The sequence below is a fragment of the Rosa rugosa genome, chromosome 1, assembly GCF_958449725.1.
Source record: "Rosa rugosa chromosome 1, drRosRugo1.1, whole genome shotgun sequence".
NCBI classification, from domain to species: domain Eukaryota; kingdom Viridiplantae; phylum Streptophyta; class Magnoliopsida; order Rosales; family Rosaceae; genus Rosa; species Rosa rugosa.
In genome coordinates this window covers 38,653,453-38,669,892 of record NC_084820.1, presented here as the reverse complement: position 1 = coordinate 38,669,892, position 16,440 = coordinate 38,653,453, and the positions used below count along the sequence as shown (strand labels likewise).

The following is a 16,440-nucleotide window of genomic DNA, read 5'->3' as shown; positions in this document are numbered from 1 at the left end:
AATCCCCGGTTTTGAACGATACCCTATTTGCTCTATACTAACGATGATATTTTTCAGGGTTTAAATTGACGATGCTTTTGCACGTATCTCTCTCTCTCTCTCTCTCTCTCTCTCTCTCTCTCTCTCTCTCTCTCTCTCTCCCTTTCCTTTCTTTTCTTCTGGCCCTCTATCTCTCAGTGTTCTATTCCCTTCTCTTTTCCAATTTATGAAATTGAACTTCAGCTCCTATTTATACTAATTCAGTTCTTGGACATCAAGCAAAACAATCATAATTAAATCTGCATATAGATATTTTTGTTCATCCCTATCACTTTATGACTTGATCACCAAGCATTCAATATATATACTTGCAAAGAAGAGCCCAATTTCAAATAACTAAACTTTCACATTGTAATTGCAAAACAGCTTGCCTATCACTCTTCAGATTACATTCAAAACTTGAGAACTCAATAATATTCAACATCCACAATGAATATAGAACTGTAACAACACATATAAAAGACAGAAAGAAAAACAAACCAGAAGAAGTGGTAAACTGACGAACTCATAGAATTGCAACAACACATACAATTGCAGAAATGGTAAACTTACAGAAACCAAAAGAAAACCTAAACCATTAATGATTACAGGTCACCTCAATAAGGTTTCTTAGTATCTCGGCCCCTGGATCAAGACCTGCAGCTTGCATTTGTCTAATTAAACACTCCAACTGCTTCATTGAAATACCCATTTTGAACAAGTCCAAACATCATTGCACCGCAAGTAATGCAGTTTCTATCAAGGAGTTCTCTAAATAATTTATCCGAGCTGAGCTTTCCAATTTTCCACATTTGGCATAAAAGTCCAAAAAAGATGTCTGCAAAACATCATCATGAAGGCCACTTTTTATTGCTAAACGATGCAAGCTTTCACCTTGGGATAGAATCCCATGTTTGGTCAATGCTGTTATAACTATGGTTAATGTCTCAATACTTGGTGCTACTTCACCCTGCATCTCATTGAACAAATCTCTCACTTTTACAAAATCCCCTTTCGATGTATAAGATGAAATACAAATATTCCAGGAAACAACATCCCTCCTATCAAGTTCCCAGAAGAAGTCTTCGACTTCTTCAATGGTACCTAATTTAGCATACATTCCCAAGATTGAGTTCTGAACAGCTCCATTACTTAGCAAACCATTCTTAATCACATATCCATGAACTTGCCTCCCATATATTGAAGTTTCAAAACCACAACACCCTTGCAACATGACCAACATTGTCACCGAATTCGGTTCCAATTCCATCCTCATTTCATTGAACAAACTAAACCCAAAAGCAACATTTCCTTCAGAAACATACCCGGAAATCATCGAAGTCCGAGAAACTAAATCTCTGTTGAGCATTTCATCAAACAACTTACGGAGATTGCCGCATTTCACACACGCCTCAATCATATGCCAAAATACACATCCAATCCAAAACCCATCTGAATTGCCAAAGAATGAACCATTCCTGCATATCTAACGTGCATCACTCCCAATCAACAAGACCGCCTTGTTAACAATTGGAAATGTAAAACAATCATGTGAAAACCCAACTCGCGCATCTTTCTGTACAAACAACAAAGCGGAATCCACCGAAACAGCGCTGCCAAGGTCAATGAACCGAGCATACAAAGAAACAAACTTTGAAGAAAAAAAAGATTATTATGAGGGGCTTGAACCCAGTTGAGACTAGAATACGAGCATGCATTTGTTTCAGGCAAGTAATTACATTCGTCGGTGTTATTCGCATCGATCCCATCCGTTGATTATTTGGCTTCGTTATTTTTATTTTTATCGAACATTCTCCTACGTCTCCGTTCCAATATTCATCCCTCCAACTCGCACGCTTCACATCACTCGTCATACCATCGGTTTCCTGGCTAAAGGGTTTAGCCGGTAATCGATTCATAGCCGCTTGATCACAATCAAACACTTCTCTCCTGCCTTTTTACAGAAAAAGTCTTGGGTAGGGCACGCCACGTGGTGGGGCCGTGCGGCCCTCCAATCAAAACTCTCAAATTTTTTTCTCTTTTCCGAAACTGCCCCTGATTTTTAATATGCAATACTCAAAATACCCCCCTGCTTGGGGTATGATTGGCCCGCCCCACTGCCACGTGGTGCGGGTGCCATACGTAAGACCTTCTCCTTTTTACATTACACCTGCACTGCACGTGATGAACAGATAAAAATTGAAGCATGTGCTTTATCACTATAGATAAGTATAGATAAGTAATGAAATTATCATATTGCTTAAAATATAAATAAAAATAATAACAAAGACGTGTTCAAAATGTGATTCACAAAGACATTACATCGGTACTATTGCTAGAGGTCAAGGTTATATGTCCTCCATAATTTAATTATTAATTAAATAAGTCAGACGTGGGGATGAGTCTCCCAATTTGGCTGGGTTCCAAACCCCTTCAAAAAAAAAAAAAAAAAAAGACATTACATCGGTAACACTTGGTTCAAAATGAAGTTAGGAGAGGTTCAATAACGAGGATAACCCTCATTAGTCAAACGTGAGATAGAACCGTGGTCTAGGATTCCTACCGGCCCAAATCCTGTCCTTGTTTGCTTCGCCAGCATTCGTGCTCTTTGGTAATCGCAGTCAGTGACCAGTGGTGGCAGCGAAATAGGTAAGCTTGTTCACACACCCAAAACAGATGAGATTCAAGTTACACTTGCATGTTCCTTCCGATTATCAATCTTCAAATGAAATGATTGAATAAACCAATGATTACATAAGCACTCAGCTTTCTTTGCCTTTGATTCCAGAATTGAGATTATGCAGGCCCCCTTAGGTATTTGCCTTTGATTCCTAACATTTGAGCTTTTCTCATGTGCTTTTAGTAGGTTACTTGTTTCTAGTGTGTTTCCTCTCTGTGTTTCTCCCTAAATGATGCCCAAGTGGTCGTGAAAAATTTAAGAATACCACATAAGAATAATGATCTTGTGTAAAATCTCTGAATTCTGTGCAATACCAAGTCATTTTGCATATGCCTGGATTCATAGCTAATTTTATTTTCTAGTGGCTATATTGAAACTAAAGCATTTGTCTCACTATCTTATGCTCACATGTCCACCTACAGGATTATTTTTAACTGTTCCCTTTTTACAATAGTCTTGCACAGGGTGAAATACATGCTTAGATTGGTGTTCTCTCACAAAGTGAAGTTGATGCCAACATTGGTGTAGCTGGTCTTTCCGCAACTTGTGGTCAGGAACCTCCACAACTTTACGGTTAGAATTCTGAATTTATCATGCTGAAGATTGCCATCATCGGCTTTGGCAACTTGGGACAATCCCTTGCCAAGACCTTTGCTGACCTAGGCCACATGGTCCTTGCACATTCTAGATGTGACCACTCCAAAATGGCCCAAGACCTCGGCATTTCATATTTCTCTGACCCGCAGGACCTCTGTGAACAGAATCCGCAGGTCATTTTGCTATGCACCTCCATAATCTCCACAGAATCCGTCCTCAGATCTTTACCTCTCCTGCGCCTTAAGCATGACACATTGTTTGTTGACATGATTCCTGTCAAAGAGTTTTCAAAAGCATTGTTACTCAAGTTGTTGCCTAGCTATTTAGATGTTCTTTGCACCAACCCAATGTTCGGAGTTGAGAGAGGCAAACATGAGTGGAATGGCATGTTTTTTGTGTACGAAAAGGTTCGAATTGGCTCTGACGGAGTGGGGATTTCTTTCTGTGATAACTTCTTAAACATGTTTGAGAAAGAAGGGTGTAGAATGGTGGAAGTAAGCTGTTCTGAGCAGGATAAGTATGTCGCAGGTTCGCAGTTTATTACCCACACAGTTGGGAGAGTCTTGGGGATGTTGACATTGGAATCGACTCCAATAAATACAAAAGGTTATGAGACATTGTTGGATTTGGCGGACAACACAGCTAGGGATAGTTTTGATTTATATTATGAGTTGTTCATGTACAACAAAAATGCATTTGAGATGTTTGAGAGGTTGGACTTGGCTTTTGACACTTTGAAGAAACAGCTTTTTGGTTATTTGCATGATGTTGTGGGAAAGCAAGTATTTGATAATGCAGAGAAGGTACAAATGGGGCACGAGGAGTACAAGGTGTCTAACCCATCCCACAATGGAGCTTCCTCGGAATCTTCTTCAAAAGATATGAGGTAAAGTTCCAGTGCATCTAAATTTTGGTCCTGTTTTTGTTGTAGAGATGAATTTTCCAACTTGGAATGGATGAGTTATTTGCTTTTTTCTTGCTTGTCTGATATGCCCTATTTAGCTAGTAGAACTCACATCTTGATGGAAAAGCAGTAAAAGAAAAAATTGAAATGCAAGCAAATGGCTGTGCTTTTTTAGCACATGAAAATAATGCCTGTGGCCTCAGTATCTCGTTGTCTGAGTTGCTAGATTCTTAGTTGTTCCTTGGTTAGTTCCTGTGTGTCTTTGGATGGTGTCTATTAGCTGAATTACTGCTAGCTAGTTTTTATTTTGTTGGTTGTTTGTGATCAATTTACAGAATCTGCCCTTTTTTATGTTTGGATTTAATTGATTCATTTGTTTACCAAAAAAGGAAAAAACAAGATTGCAATTGTTGAAGCTTAGTTATCAAGGCGACCAAAGTTCATTTTTATGTCATCAAGGCACTCTTTTTAAACCTTAGTTAGTGACTTAGTGCTTTAATATCCTCAGTTGGTTTCTTTGTTCAAAATGTTAGTTCTACAATTTTTGAAGCTTTTGACTTAAGCTTTTAGGTTAGGGCTGCATATAATTGATCTCTTGACAAATAAGTTTATTGCAACCTTCAGGTCGCATAAGATTGCTCAGGTATCTAACCGTAAAGCACAGATATCTGACCACTTTGATGACAACTCAAGGCTCAAGATTGCAATTGTTGGTTTTGGGAACTTTGGTCAGTTTCTTGCTAAAACTATTATACGTCAAGGTCATATAGTTCTAGCCTATTCTCGATCAGACTACTATGATGTGGCTCAAAAGTTGGGGGTAATTTACTTCTCTGATGTCGAGGAACTTTGCAAAGAGCATCCAGAAGTGATACTTTTTTGTACCTCTATTCTTTCAACTGAGAAAGTTGTCAGGTCATTTCCAGTTCAGAGGTTGATGAGGAATACTTTGTTTGTTGATGTTCTTTCAGTTAAAGAATTTCCAAAAAACTTGTTTCTTCAAAAGTTGCCATTGAATTTTGATATTCTCTGTACGCATCCTATGTTTGGACCAGAGAGTGGTAAAAATGGGTGGGAGGCTCTTCCTTTTGTTTATGATAAGGTCAGGGTGGGAAGTGACGAATCAAGGGTATCACTCTGTGACCGATTTCTTGATATCTTTGCTCTTGAAGGGTGTCGAATGGTTGAAATGTCTTGTGCAGAGCATGATAGGCATGCAGCAGGGTCACAATTCCTTACGCACACAATAGGAAGGGTTTTGGAAAAGCTGGGTTTGGAGTCGACACCTATCTTTACAAATGGTTACAAGACTTTATTGAATTTGGTGGAGAATACAGTAGGAGATAGTTTTGATCTTTACTATGGCTTGTTCATGTATAATGTAAATGCAATGGACCAGCTAAATAGATTGGGCATGGCTTTTGATTCATTAGAGGAGCAGTTTCTGGGGCGTTTGCATGGTATTCTCCATAAGCAACATTCTGAGAATGCAAGCAAAACCTTGTTGCCAAATCATCCAAGAATGCAGCTCCACTAAGAAGATGCAATGAATGTAGGGACAAAAAAAAAAAGCTGAAAAGGAAAGAGGATGAATCCTTTATTTTGCACAAGTTGATAAAGACAGGGCAGTTAGAGAAGACATGGTGGCATTGATGTGAAGGAGCATAAAGCCTTTTCATTATGTAATGGTAACAAAGCATAGATCTTATCTAATGTTTTGATCAGTTCAAATCGCTGGAGGTTTTGCTTATCCAACTTGGGTCTTGCCAGCAAATGTTGCGTTGTTTGTTAGCAGATAAACAGAGTTTTCAGGGCATGGAAGAGTGCAAGAATTACTTCCCCATCGTGTGAACATCAACATGAATGAAGATGTTTCGCCATCAGCATCAACTTTCTTTGTGCATTGTACAAAGGTAACACTGATGGGGCTCAGACATCATCAAGCTTATTGCCCACATCTCCTTAACTGAGTTTTATTAATGTTTGTTAAGAAGAAGGTCCAGAATGGATCAAATTGTATATCTGATGATATGTCTGTACTTTTAATTCTGTTCAAAGAGAAAAGAGATACAAATTGTACATCTGCTGACATTAGCTTATTTGGTAATGTTACAATGGCTAATCACTATGGGATTTATCTTAATCTGTTCTGTCATGTGAGGTTTGTGATACATCCCACTCTACTTGTCAAAATCATTTTTGATACGCCAAAACATATCTTTTTGCATAGTAATATCATTATCCGAACAGTTTACTCAACCGCAGTTGCGCTTGCAGAGTGATCTTTAAAGTGTGATGATAACACTACTATAGGATACACACTACTATAGGATACAGACATGTCCATAAAAAGAAACGAGAAAAGCCAAACAAGAACCAAGATTCCTTTCAATGCAGCAAAAGCACATAACCAGGCAGACAAGCAAATCAGGTGACCATCATTACTCGCATTAGTGACTCGTTACCCACAAAACAAACTAGCATGGACGGGGGACGAAACTTCCAGCACCAAAATAGACCAACACTGGAAAAGACCACACAACATTTACATGATCATGCGTATAGATAGTTAGATTCTTTTCATACGTTTTGTCAACTAAGTACACTACAATAGTCAGCCATATTAGTGGCAAGTTGAACCAACTCCGGGTTTTTGTGACTACTTTACGGTAACATTTTCAAGATAGTGGAAAGTTCAGGGAGTTGAAGTCATCGGACTTTGAGAAGAAAAAATATTGCCAGCATCAGCCTTTTTCTTAGTTTTCCCTTTGGCATTGTTTGCACCATCAGTGGCAACCTCAGCAGTGAGCTTTCCCATCTTCTTTTGCAGATCAGCAACCTCATTTGATACTTTTCCTTTTGGACTTTTCTTTACACTGCCAAACTTTAACTCCAACCTATATAGAGCACAGGCATCAGAATTGTTGACCTCATATTCAAACAAATGCCAGTCCTGATCAATTGAGGGCTGTGGATCCATATAATAGGACCTTTTCTGCCCATCAAATTCCTTCATGATCTGCTTTCTTGATTCATGCCAACCACGTCCACTGTGATCTGGCAATGACCTCTGTCTTCTGTTTCCAGTCCCAAATGCCCTTCTAGGCTTATCAAAAAAGAGCCACTCTCTAACTGTTTCACCCTCAAGGAAAGAAAGATTGAATAGCTCTGCAATATTCAAAGTGAGGCTGTTAATTTAAAATAAATAAAAAATATAAATTAAAAGAGACACCATAGGATTAAAATAAATAACATCCATCATACTACTAGCCAATAGAGGAAGAAAAAAAAAACATAAAAATAAAAGTAGATGGATAAAACTGAGCAATGCATTAGCATGGATATGAAAGATAACTGAAGAACCTAATCAATAGGTAAATGTCTTACTAGAGTCATTCCATGGAGATTTTAGAGTAGCTGCCCCTTCACAATTGGGTATGCCCACAGCTTTTCCCTGATTCCAAGCAATAAGTGCATCAAAAAGTGCATTATCCTTTAAAGAAATGCCACGAGGACGAAAAACTGGAGATTTTCCAGGTTGACCCTCTTCTAATGCTGATGTAGCATGAAAGTTACAGCAATAGTCCTTTCCACATTCCGCAGGCCTGGAACAATCCCAAAGAGCACATGTTGGCCCCAAAAAAGAAGGTTCTGTAGGAGAGATAACTGGCAAAACACTTGGCGCAGCATCCTCTTCAGGCTGTTTCACATCGTTCCCCCCAATGAATGGCCCTTCATTGACATATTGATGAAAATCAAAGTGATGATCAAAACCAGAGTTATCGACCATTAGATTCTGGAAACCTGAAGCAGTGTCTCCGCATTGATAAAATTCTTGAAAAGTTTCTTGAGGCTCCGGAGAAACATAAAAATCCTAAATAAATGGCCAAGCAGTTAAGTAAATTAGTAATCAATCACAACTAAGTAAACCTACCTTTACAATTCTGAAAGGCACTACATACAAAAACAACTAATGAAAACTTTCAAGAATACAGCACCAACAAAAAAAAAAATTTAAAACAACCAAGAATACAATAACATTCTATGATGAAACTAAAGAAAAACAGTTTGATCAATTACCAACCCTAAATCACACATGCTATCAATCTGGCAAACAATAGACTTCAAAAGTATGGGTAAGTTGCAATAATACTCTAAAATATCAAGCTTGTTTAAGAAACTATGTGCTATAGCAATAATTACGCATGCTATCAATTTGGCAAACAATAAACTTCAAAAGTATGGGTAGGTTGCATCATAATATTCTGAAATATCAAGTAAGCTTGTTCAAAAAAAAAAAAAAAAAAAAAAAAAAAAGTAAGCTTGTTCAAGAAAACTATATGTTACAGCAATAATCACCTCCTAAACATATTAGTAATTATGTTTGCACAAGGCACGCACATGTAAAAATGCATCAGTTTTAGTTGTTACTTAATAGAGAGGACTAAAATAAGTGCAGGTCAATAAATAAACAAATACACCTGAAAAGTGGGCCAAATTGGACTGCAAAAAATTTAGCATATTGCACCATAAATCCTGACATCTAACACAGATGGTGTTGTGCAATAAAAATTTCATGCCAGATATTGCACAACACCATGGAAAAACTGTGTAAACTAAAAGAAAATCTAGAGGACACCATAGGTAAAGTTAGTTACAATAGCAGAACAATCAGAAACATACTGTTTTTATTCAAAACAATGTTAAATTGACAGTCAGGAAGAATATTCACCTCTGTAAATTGCACCAAATTACCCAAATGAAGGTTTTGAAGATCGCTCTCTGGCTTAGTAGGTAGCAATTCCTTTAATGGACTTGTTGCATCATCCTCCTCATCAGTTCTCAAGAGACGTGCTAACTCCTCTGAAAACGATCCCAGACTATCAGCCTGCACAAATCGCAAAAGTAAAATTTCAGAAGAGAACAAAGAGCACATAAAACACAGTGGAAAACTAGTGCCACCACAAAATTACAATTACGCACTAGTAGAGAAGACGCAGGAGACGGCTCATTGAGCTCAGCTTTCCACTCCTGAAGCATCTTATTCACTTCCTCCAAGGTTGCATTGTCATCAGTCCGGTTCTCCTTCGTCACACTCTTGAGATTGGTCAGAAAAGCTTGAAGGTAGTCCACGCGAGTCTTTGCTTTTTCCTTCAAGAGCTTGTGAGACGACGACTCACACTTGCCCTTGGAGTCCTTGATCATTGCTCCCCTTTCCTCAAACTCCTAAAACAAATCCAGTATGCATTGATTCAATAATCCCTCAAACTACATTGCATAATCACAGCCGAAAACCGGCATAGCTCTCTTAATCCTCCCCAAAATATCAACAAAACCACAACAAAAATCGCCAAACAGCAAAAAAATAAGGCCTCAAGATATGACTAAATCCTTGCCAAAGATTCACACGGAATTATAAACAAGACTAGACTAGAGAAACGTTCAAGAAGACCAAAGCAAAGGGAATGTGACCTCCATTACTTTAATTTACAAATTTTGTAGGGCAATCCAAGATGTGAAACATGAAATCAAAAGTCGGAAACTAAATTTGGAGGAATTGAAAAGCTTAGTCGTGTGATCATATTGAAGAACCGGTGGATGGTGTGGTTGAGATCGTAAAAGCAAAGCCCAGAGAATGGAAACAAGAAGAGCATAAAAACTCCACCGGAAACAATGGCGAGTGACCTGACCTGAATGCTCGCTGTGCAGATTTTTGGGTTCCGAGATTTGGGCAAAGCCCTGGAGAGACGTGTTGAACAATAATATGAAAACAGCAACAATGGTCTCTCTATATTTATAGATGGGAAAAGCCCTAAATTTTATAAATTAAAAACAAGAATATATATATGTATTAAAATTATTTTGATATTTTCCATGTTTTGAGCATTTACGTCGATCCTCATGTAAGGTAAAAGTCAATCTGTTTTGTTTTACTTTTTACCCTTCGATCCAGATCCATGTTTTGATTGTGATCGAGCATAATTTTTTTACTCATGTTAATATTTCTTTGTTTGCTATATTGATTTGTGTTCTTCAAAAAAGCGTTATTTTCACCTTATTTTCGAACATCTTAGTGGTTACATAAGTTTAAAATTGGTACGGCAATCTTATGACAAGGAAATTTGGTACTAACCTTACTGAATTGTATGCCCCTTTCTTGAGACTTGACCAATACAAGGGAGAGGTTCTAATAAGGACCTTTAAAATGAGAACTAATTGAGGATTTTCTTATCAACGGTTTCAAAGACCCATTTTTTTGTTACAGTTCCACAAATCAACCATTAGATGTTTAGGTATGCATGAGTAAATCATTTCTAAAAATTTTCTTTCAAATTCCTAATCGTTAAAGTACTGAACATATCAAATTAATGGACAAACCAAATCTGTCAAACATAAACTGTTCATGTTTATCTATACTATTATTAAGAGAAGAGATTTTGTTAGCCAAAATCTAGAATTTTGACAGAAATGACCCTAAAAGATTAATAAACTTTAAGAATTAATTAAATCAGAATGATAATTAAGACATTTACAAAATATATTTTTATTAAAAAAATAAATAAAAAAAGTATCTAAAACCCACTTTTCTCTCCCCATTATCTTTTACTAGCAATGTGCCCGCGTATCTCGCGGGTGATATTATGATGTTAATGAAAAATAGATAGACTAAAAAGAATAGTAGTTATTTATTTTTTGAACATAAAAAAGTGGTGGTTTGACTATTTTTTCAAGGTACATTTTTATCTATTTATATTTTATTAACTTAATTTGATAATTATATTATTGAAGGGTATTATAGGCACTTTAAAATTTGGTGAAGCCCTTTGACACAAAAAAAGGGCCTCCATTTATAGTAGTAGAGATCTACAATAACTAACTCCGATCTTTTCTTTTTTATTTTCTGAAAAAAATAATAATAACTTGCACATGCAGAGCATGTGTGGAGAAAGACTACTATATTTTAAATCACGATTATGAATGTCTTAACGATTTTCAATTTGGTTGAAAACTTGCATAAATAATGTACTCATGAAAATCTAAGCATTTAACAGTTGATCTACCGAAATGTGATCGAAAAGTGAGTCTCACAATACAATGACCGTTAATTAGAAAGTCTTTAACTAGTCCTCATTTTAATAATCCTCATTAAAGCCCCATCAACCAATACAATGTATACAGTATGATATACAAAATGTCTAAAGTCCAAATTGCTTTTTATGTTTTACTAGATACCTCTTTCATATTTTGTTGGAAATAAATGTTATAAGTGAGCACTTGATTAAAAGTTATGAACAATCCTGAACAATCTCTATCATCTTCCTAGAGTAGTAAAACCACCTTTATGATGAATAAACCAATTCATGACAAGTAACTATGTTGTCGATTTCGCTAACATATATGTGCATATTGTACGGCAGTTCCCCCCAAATGTAATTTCGGGCTCTACTACTCAACCCAAGAGGATCAGACCATATCTAGACAGCATTGCAGTTGTCAAATGATCAGCTCATCGATCTATGCTTGAACAACCTGAGAAAAAATTGAATGATGTTCATCATAACTACTTGATAGTCTCAGAGGAATCGAACAATGATATTATCAAATCCTGAAATGGCATATTTGCATGTCCGAAGGGTTAGAAATCAAATATGTCAGCTGCTTTGTTGATAACAGGCACCAGGCAATATAGCTTTATGTGACTGAATACTTGCGTTCTGGATCTTACCAAGTTTCTGCAAAAGAAAATAATAGAAAGAAAGAAAAATGTCAATACTAAGTACTGACTGATAGTTTTCCAATATGCATCCAAAGAAAGTAGTGCATTATGATAAAATCTCCTTGTCAGTCAAGAACTCAAGACTCAAGAAAGTATGCTGAATAGAGGTACTTACAGTGATGCTATGTGCTCTACACGATCTTTTCTGGGGTCAAGCTGGGATTTCGGTTTCCATTATCAGTAGCTTGAGCATGCCTGAAACTGAAAAGGCCAGCAATTCCTCTACCTTTTGCAAGCTGTTCCAGCTCTTCAAGCTTCTTCTTAAGCAGCTGAACTTCTCTTTCTAGCTCTTCATCTCTTTGTTTCATTGCCTAGTACAATAAATGAAAGCATATATAAGGTAACTGCAAGGGGAATATACAAAAGTACAACCTACTGTTACTATCTTCAAACTAGTACGATGTATCTCCATGAATAATTAGAGCAGTTTGCATCTTATCCCAGCTTGACAGTGATGACTCAAACGATTTGTTTTCACCAAATCAAAACTTAGGAAACTCATGTTAGTTGTTAGCGAAGGCGAAGCCATTCACAGGACAGAAATCACCACGCCCCCATCTCCCCTACCCACCAACAATTATTTTATTATTTCATGTGAAATCCTGACCATAAATTATTAGTAATTTGGAAATTAGTAATCAGTACTTTTTTTATGAGTGCTCAAATGTTGATTTTTTTAAGCTCCAGTTTACATTCAAACCATTTTTTTATTTCGAAAGGATGGGTATATTTATTATAATCACCAACTAAGTTCTGAATTGAGAAACTTTCTGAATTCTAAATCATTCTTTAATATTGGTAACGGCTGACAAAACGAGATGGTTCCACAATTATAACATTAGGGCATCAAATCTAATGTTTAGACTACTCCTAAGAACACACATTCTTTGGAGGAATGCACCTGGACCTTTCTCTTTCTTTCCATGGAATAGAAACACCAATAATTACTATTTTGTATGATGTGGTTACTTTTAAGGAAAGAAATAATAAAAATAAAAGACCAGTTTTTCAATATTAAAACCTCTTGAAACAGAACATAAAGGTCCATGGCATGTCTTCATTATATCAACACAACAGTCACAGATCAACAAACAGATGCTTTTTGTACTGCTGTGTCTGCAATATATTTTCATACTTAAGCTTACAGGAGAGAAAGCTTGCAAAGAATCTTATAAGTGAACCAATAGATAACAGGAGCCTAGTGCACTGCTTACTTAAACCTCAAGTAACCTTACTCAAACTATAAAGTCAAACTTGCCCCTCCCCAGCATTATACAGAAAATAGAGAGCAGATATTAGTATGATCCAAAAATGGCTCTACTGTTTTCTAGAATGGTAACAATGCATACCTGTAACTCCTGTTTACGCAGCTCCTCCTTTCTTGCTTCTGATCTTGAACTTCTTTGGACTTCAAAAATAAGTGCAGTTCCTGCAACCTATATAGACATAATGGTATTTGTAACTTATATAACTAGAAGATGCAAGTAAGACCATTCTACTAAACCCTACTTTGCAAAAGGATATATCACAAGATTGCATAAGAATATTCAAAAGATTCTATACTTCCTCTATAAAATTAAAAGCAAGAAAAAAACTGGCTTCATGAATAGGGATATTTCGTGGCCCATCACTTTTCAGCCTATTAATTCCAAAACATTCCAGGGATAATATCCTTACAAGATTGGCCTAAATTTCCCTCTCTTGAACTTTCCTTATAACCTTACAAGGAAACACTATAAAATGTCTCAACGTGTGTTATATGTCATAACATTCTTGTGATCACTTCTGCATCATGTGGGACTAGAGTGCACAAAGGTTCTGAGGTTGCTCATTTATTTAATATTGTAATGACCGATATTTATCCTGTTTGCTATGAACTCTTCTGACTAACATTGCTGCATGCAATAGCATCTCAAAGTGTAACCCACAAGATGTCTGACTCTTCAAGATGTATTCGATGCCTGAAGCACCATGACTCTGTGGCTAGAGGGGTCATACAAGTGGGATACAATTGTAACAATACTATGTAGTACAGCGTTGTAATGTATATGCTACTGATAAGAGCTCGGCAGAACTGACTGTCACAACATATGCTAACTTATACAATAGTGACCAGTCAAGACTAAAGACAAATAGCCTCTTAATAGGAATTAAAACACAAGGAGGACCATATCAAAACACTCAGTGAATGTGAGAACCTCCCTGTGTGGTTTGTGTTGTCGCGACAGCAGGTTTGGTTAGAATCTAACCTCAGACAACATGATGACTAAAAGGGCTGTTCTACACTCATATTGTCCTGTCACTTGGCTTTTGGGGGGTTCTTTCTCTCTTTTTCACATATGTTGGGTGTTGCCATCCGCACACTATCGAAGGGCTAACTTCTTCAGGGTTATGCAAGGAAGAGTAAGAGAATGGTCTAAACAGGTTTTGTCTTTGTGGTGGTGTATTTGGTTGGAAGGAGTAGGTGTATATTCGGAAATTCTGACTTTTCACATGATCTAATATGAGGACCTTTGTTCTGTTAGATGCCAAGGTATGCGTGTTTTCTTTTAACAGTAGTTATCTAAACAAATTGCAACACAATATGCTCAATCACTTTGTATCTTGTATGCCACTTACATCCACATAATATTCTTAGACCAGGAATGAAACTGGGAGTTCATAGTACCGTGAACACAAAGAGCTCCCCAAGAAGTTCTGCAGCAGCTTGGACAGCTTTCTCCTCGTTCAGTGGACGAATCGCAACATCAGTTGAATGACCATAAATCCGTCTTTGCACATTTGTTGTAAATCGATGATTTGCCTGATTCAATGTCCAAATGACAAAACAAAATTTAAGCATATAATTAAAGAGGCATTATTGCAAACATACAAAAGTGACCCATTACTGACCAAATCAAGAAAAAGAACACTATATATTTCCATCAAATTACATAAACTTCACGTGTCATCAGGAATCTATATTTTGATATATTTGCATCAAAAATACTGTACATGCTGGATATAGAGAAAGCTAACATAGAATCTAATGGAGGCAACGATAATGATGATGATGACAACAATGACAAAAACATTGCTCCCATCAAGCAACTACAAGGAGAATTCATACTACTTCGCATTCATGGAGACAGCAAATCTAAATCATCCATGGAGAAAACCTGAAATAAGGCAATTACTACAGATTGATTCTGAGGAACTAAACAATGAGATGAACTGAATATTATTAACATGTATTGTCCAAGGGAAAAATTAAGTCGGTGAATTCAATAGAGATTAATCAGATTATGAAATGTAGCATAATGACAAGTTCATCTACCCATATAGATCGCAAACAACTGATTGAAGTTCATTAGGAGCTTATTGCTGCCTGATGTCGTCTAAATAAAATCCCAGTATAAACTTTGTGTGTATAGTATAACAGACACGAAATCAGCAATGCTACTACAGTATCAAGCACCATGATTCATAAGCAAAAGCACCTATTTCAGTATTAATGTTGTTCAACTTGCATCATATACACCATTCAATGATTACACTAGAACACATAAATTAGCAACAAAATGTAAAACACCCAATCTCAAGCAAAGAGAGACCCACAATCAAAAGTCTGGAAGAAACTAAAATGAAAATACAAAATTAAAGAGTTGGGTAAGAAGTGAACCTGGGCAATGTTAATGATGAACTGCCTAAACCTGGGGTGCAAACCAGCCTCTTTCTTGAGGCGATTGGCAATGGGTTTGCAGAAGGTTTTCAGGGCAAGGGTTCCTAACTTAACCGCTGGTAGGATCATAGCTCTAGCTCTAACTCTTAGACTTGTTAAATTTTTTGTTTGGAGGTTATGGGTTTAAGCAGTTTGGATTTCAAGGTTATGGGTTTAAGCACAGGTTTTGGTTCATCGAAATGTCACAAGTGATGGAATTGTTTATTACAGAGAAGACGACGGTAACTGGACAAAGAAGTTGTGTAGTCATTTCTGCTTTGTTTCCGTTATTCGATCGACATGGATGCGTGCGAAGAAACATGTCGAATAATGAATAGGGTCTTTCTATAGTCATACTCAAACTCGAGGCCCAATTTTGAGGGATCCAAATCCCTAAAGCGCAACTTGTTGAGGGATCAATTTCTCGGCAATTTGAAGTATTGAAATTGAAATGAGTTTTTTATAATTGTTTAAAATTTATATAATTCGACACGAGAATTTGAGGATAATAATGCCCTTGATAAAAATGAGAAGTTAACCGTATTATTAACGGACTATACTAAAAGAATGGGAGCCTTTCTAATGAGGACTAGTTGAGGATTTTTTGTTAGACCTACTTTTCGATCACATTTCCGCAAATCAACCGTTAGATGTTTAGATATTTATGTGTAGATCGTTTATGCAATTTTTCAACCAAGTTGAAAATAGTTAAGGCATTCATAATAATGAATTATCAGTTATGACTATGAACGGTTCATGTTTAA

At 36.7% G+C, this 16,440-nt stretch overlaps 4 protein-coding genes across 6 annotated transcripts; 1 reads left to right on the top strand and 3 right to left on the bottom strand.

Moving 5' to 3' along the window:
• Positions 1–748: 748 nt before the first annotated feature.
• LOC133727495 (pentatricopeptide repeat-containing protein DOT4, chloroplastic-like) lies at positions 749–1,438 on the bottom strand. The gene has a single exon (XM_062155087.1). The coding sequence runs from the start codon at positions 1,436–1,438 to the stop codon at positions 749–751; it is 690 nt and encodes a 229-aa protein (XP_062011071.1).
• Positions 1,439–2,501: 1,063 nt separating this feature from the next.
• Positions 2,502–6,342, top strand: LOC133724847 (arogenate dehydrogenase 1, chloroplastic-like). The gene is made up of 3 exons (XM_062151726.1): positions 2,502–2,667; positions 3,153–4,181; positions 4,824–6,342. Exons 2-3 carry the CDS (start codon positions 3,292–3,294, stop codon positions 5,734–5,736), a joined length of 1,803 nt encoding a protein of 600 aa, XP_062007710.1. The 5' UTR covers positions 2,502–2,667; positions 3,153–3,291; the 3' UTR covers positions 5,737–6,342.
• A 220-nt stretch (positions 6,343–6,562) lies between these two features.
• LOC133724848 (transcription factor VOZ1-like) lies at positions 6,563–9,995 on the bottom strand. Of its 2 annotated transcripts, none has more exons than XM_062151727.1 (5): positions 9,890–9,995; positions 9,183–9,425; positions 8,932–9,087; positions 7,587–8,073; positions 6,563–7,367 (listed from the first exon to the last, which is right to left on the bottom strand). In XM_062151727.1, the coding sequence occupies exons 2-5, from the start codon at positions 9,402–9,404 to the stop codon at positions 6,895–6,897; spliced, it is 1,338 nt and encodes a 445-aa protein (XP_062007711.1). In that variant the 5' UTR covers positions 9,405–9,425; positions 9,890–9,995; the 3' UTR covers positions 6,563–6,894. The 2 variants fall into 2 exon arrangements, with proteins under 2 accessions (XP_062007711.1, XP_062007712.1); XM_062151728.1 differs by having other exon boundaries at positions 9,865–9,986.
• Positions 9,996–11,458: 1,463 nt separating this feature from the next.
• Positions 11,459–16,001, bottom strand: LOC133736870 (OPA3-like protein). 2 transcript variants are annotated; one of them, XR_009859764.1, is made up of 6 exons: positions 15,638–16,001; positions 14,645–14,779; positions 13,326–13,412; positions 12,092–12,287; positions 11,841–11,932; positions 11,459–11,524 (listed from the first exon to the last, which is right to left on the bottom strand). XR_009859764.1 is itself a non-coding variant. In XM_062164474.1 (5 exons), the coding sequence occupies exons 1-4, from the start codon at positions 15,764–15,766 to the stop codon at positions 12,108–12,110; spliced, it is 531 nt and encodes a 176-aa protein (XP_062020458.1). In that variant the 5' UTR covers positions 15,767–16,001; the 3' UTR covers positions 11,459–11,932; positions 12,092–12,107. The 2 variants fall into 2 exon arrangements, 1 of the variants encoding a protein (XP_062020458.1); XM_062164474.1 differs by having other exon boundaries at positions 11,459–11,932.
• Positions 16,002–16,440: the final 439 nt, after the last annotated feature.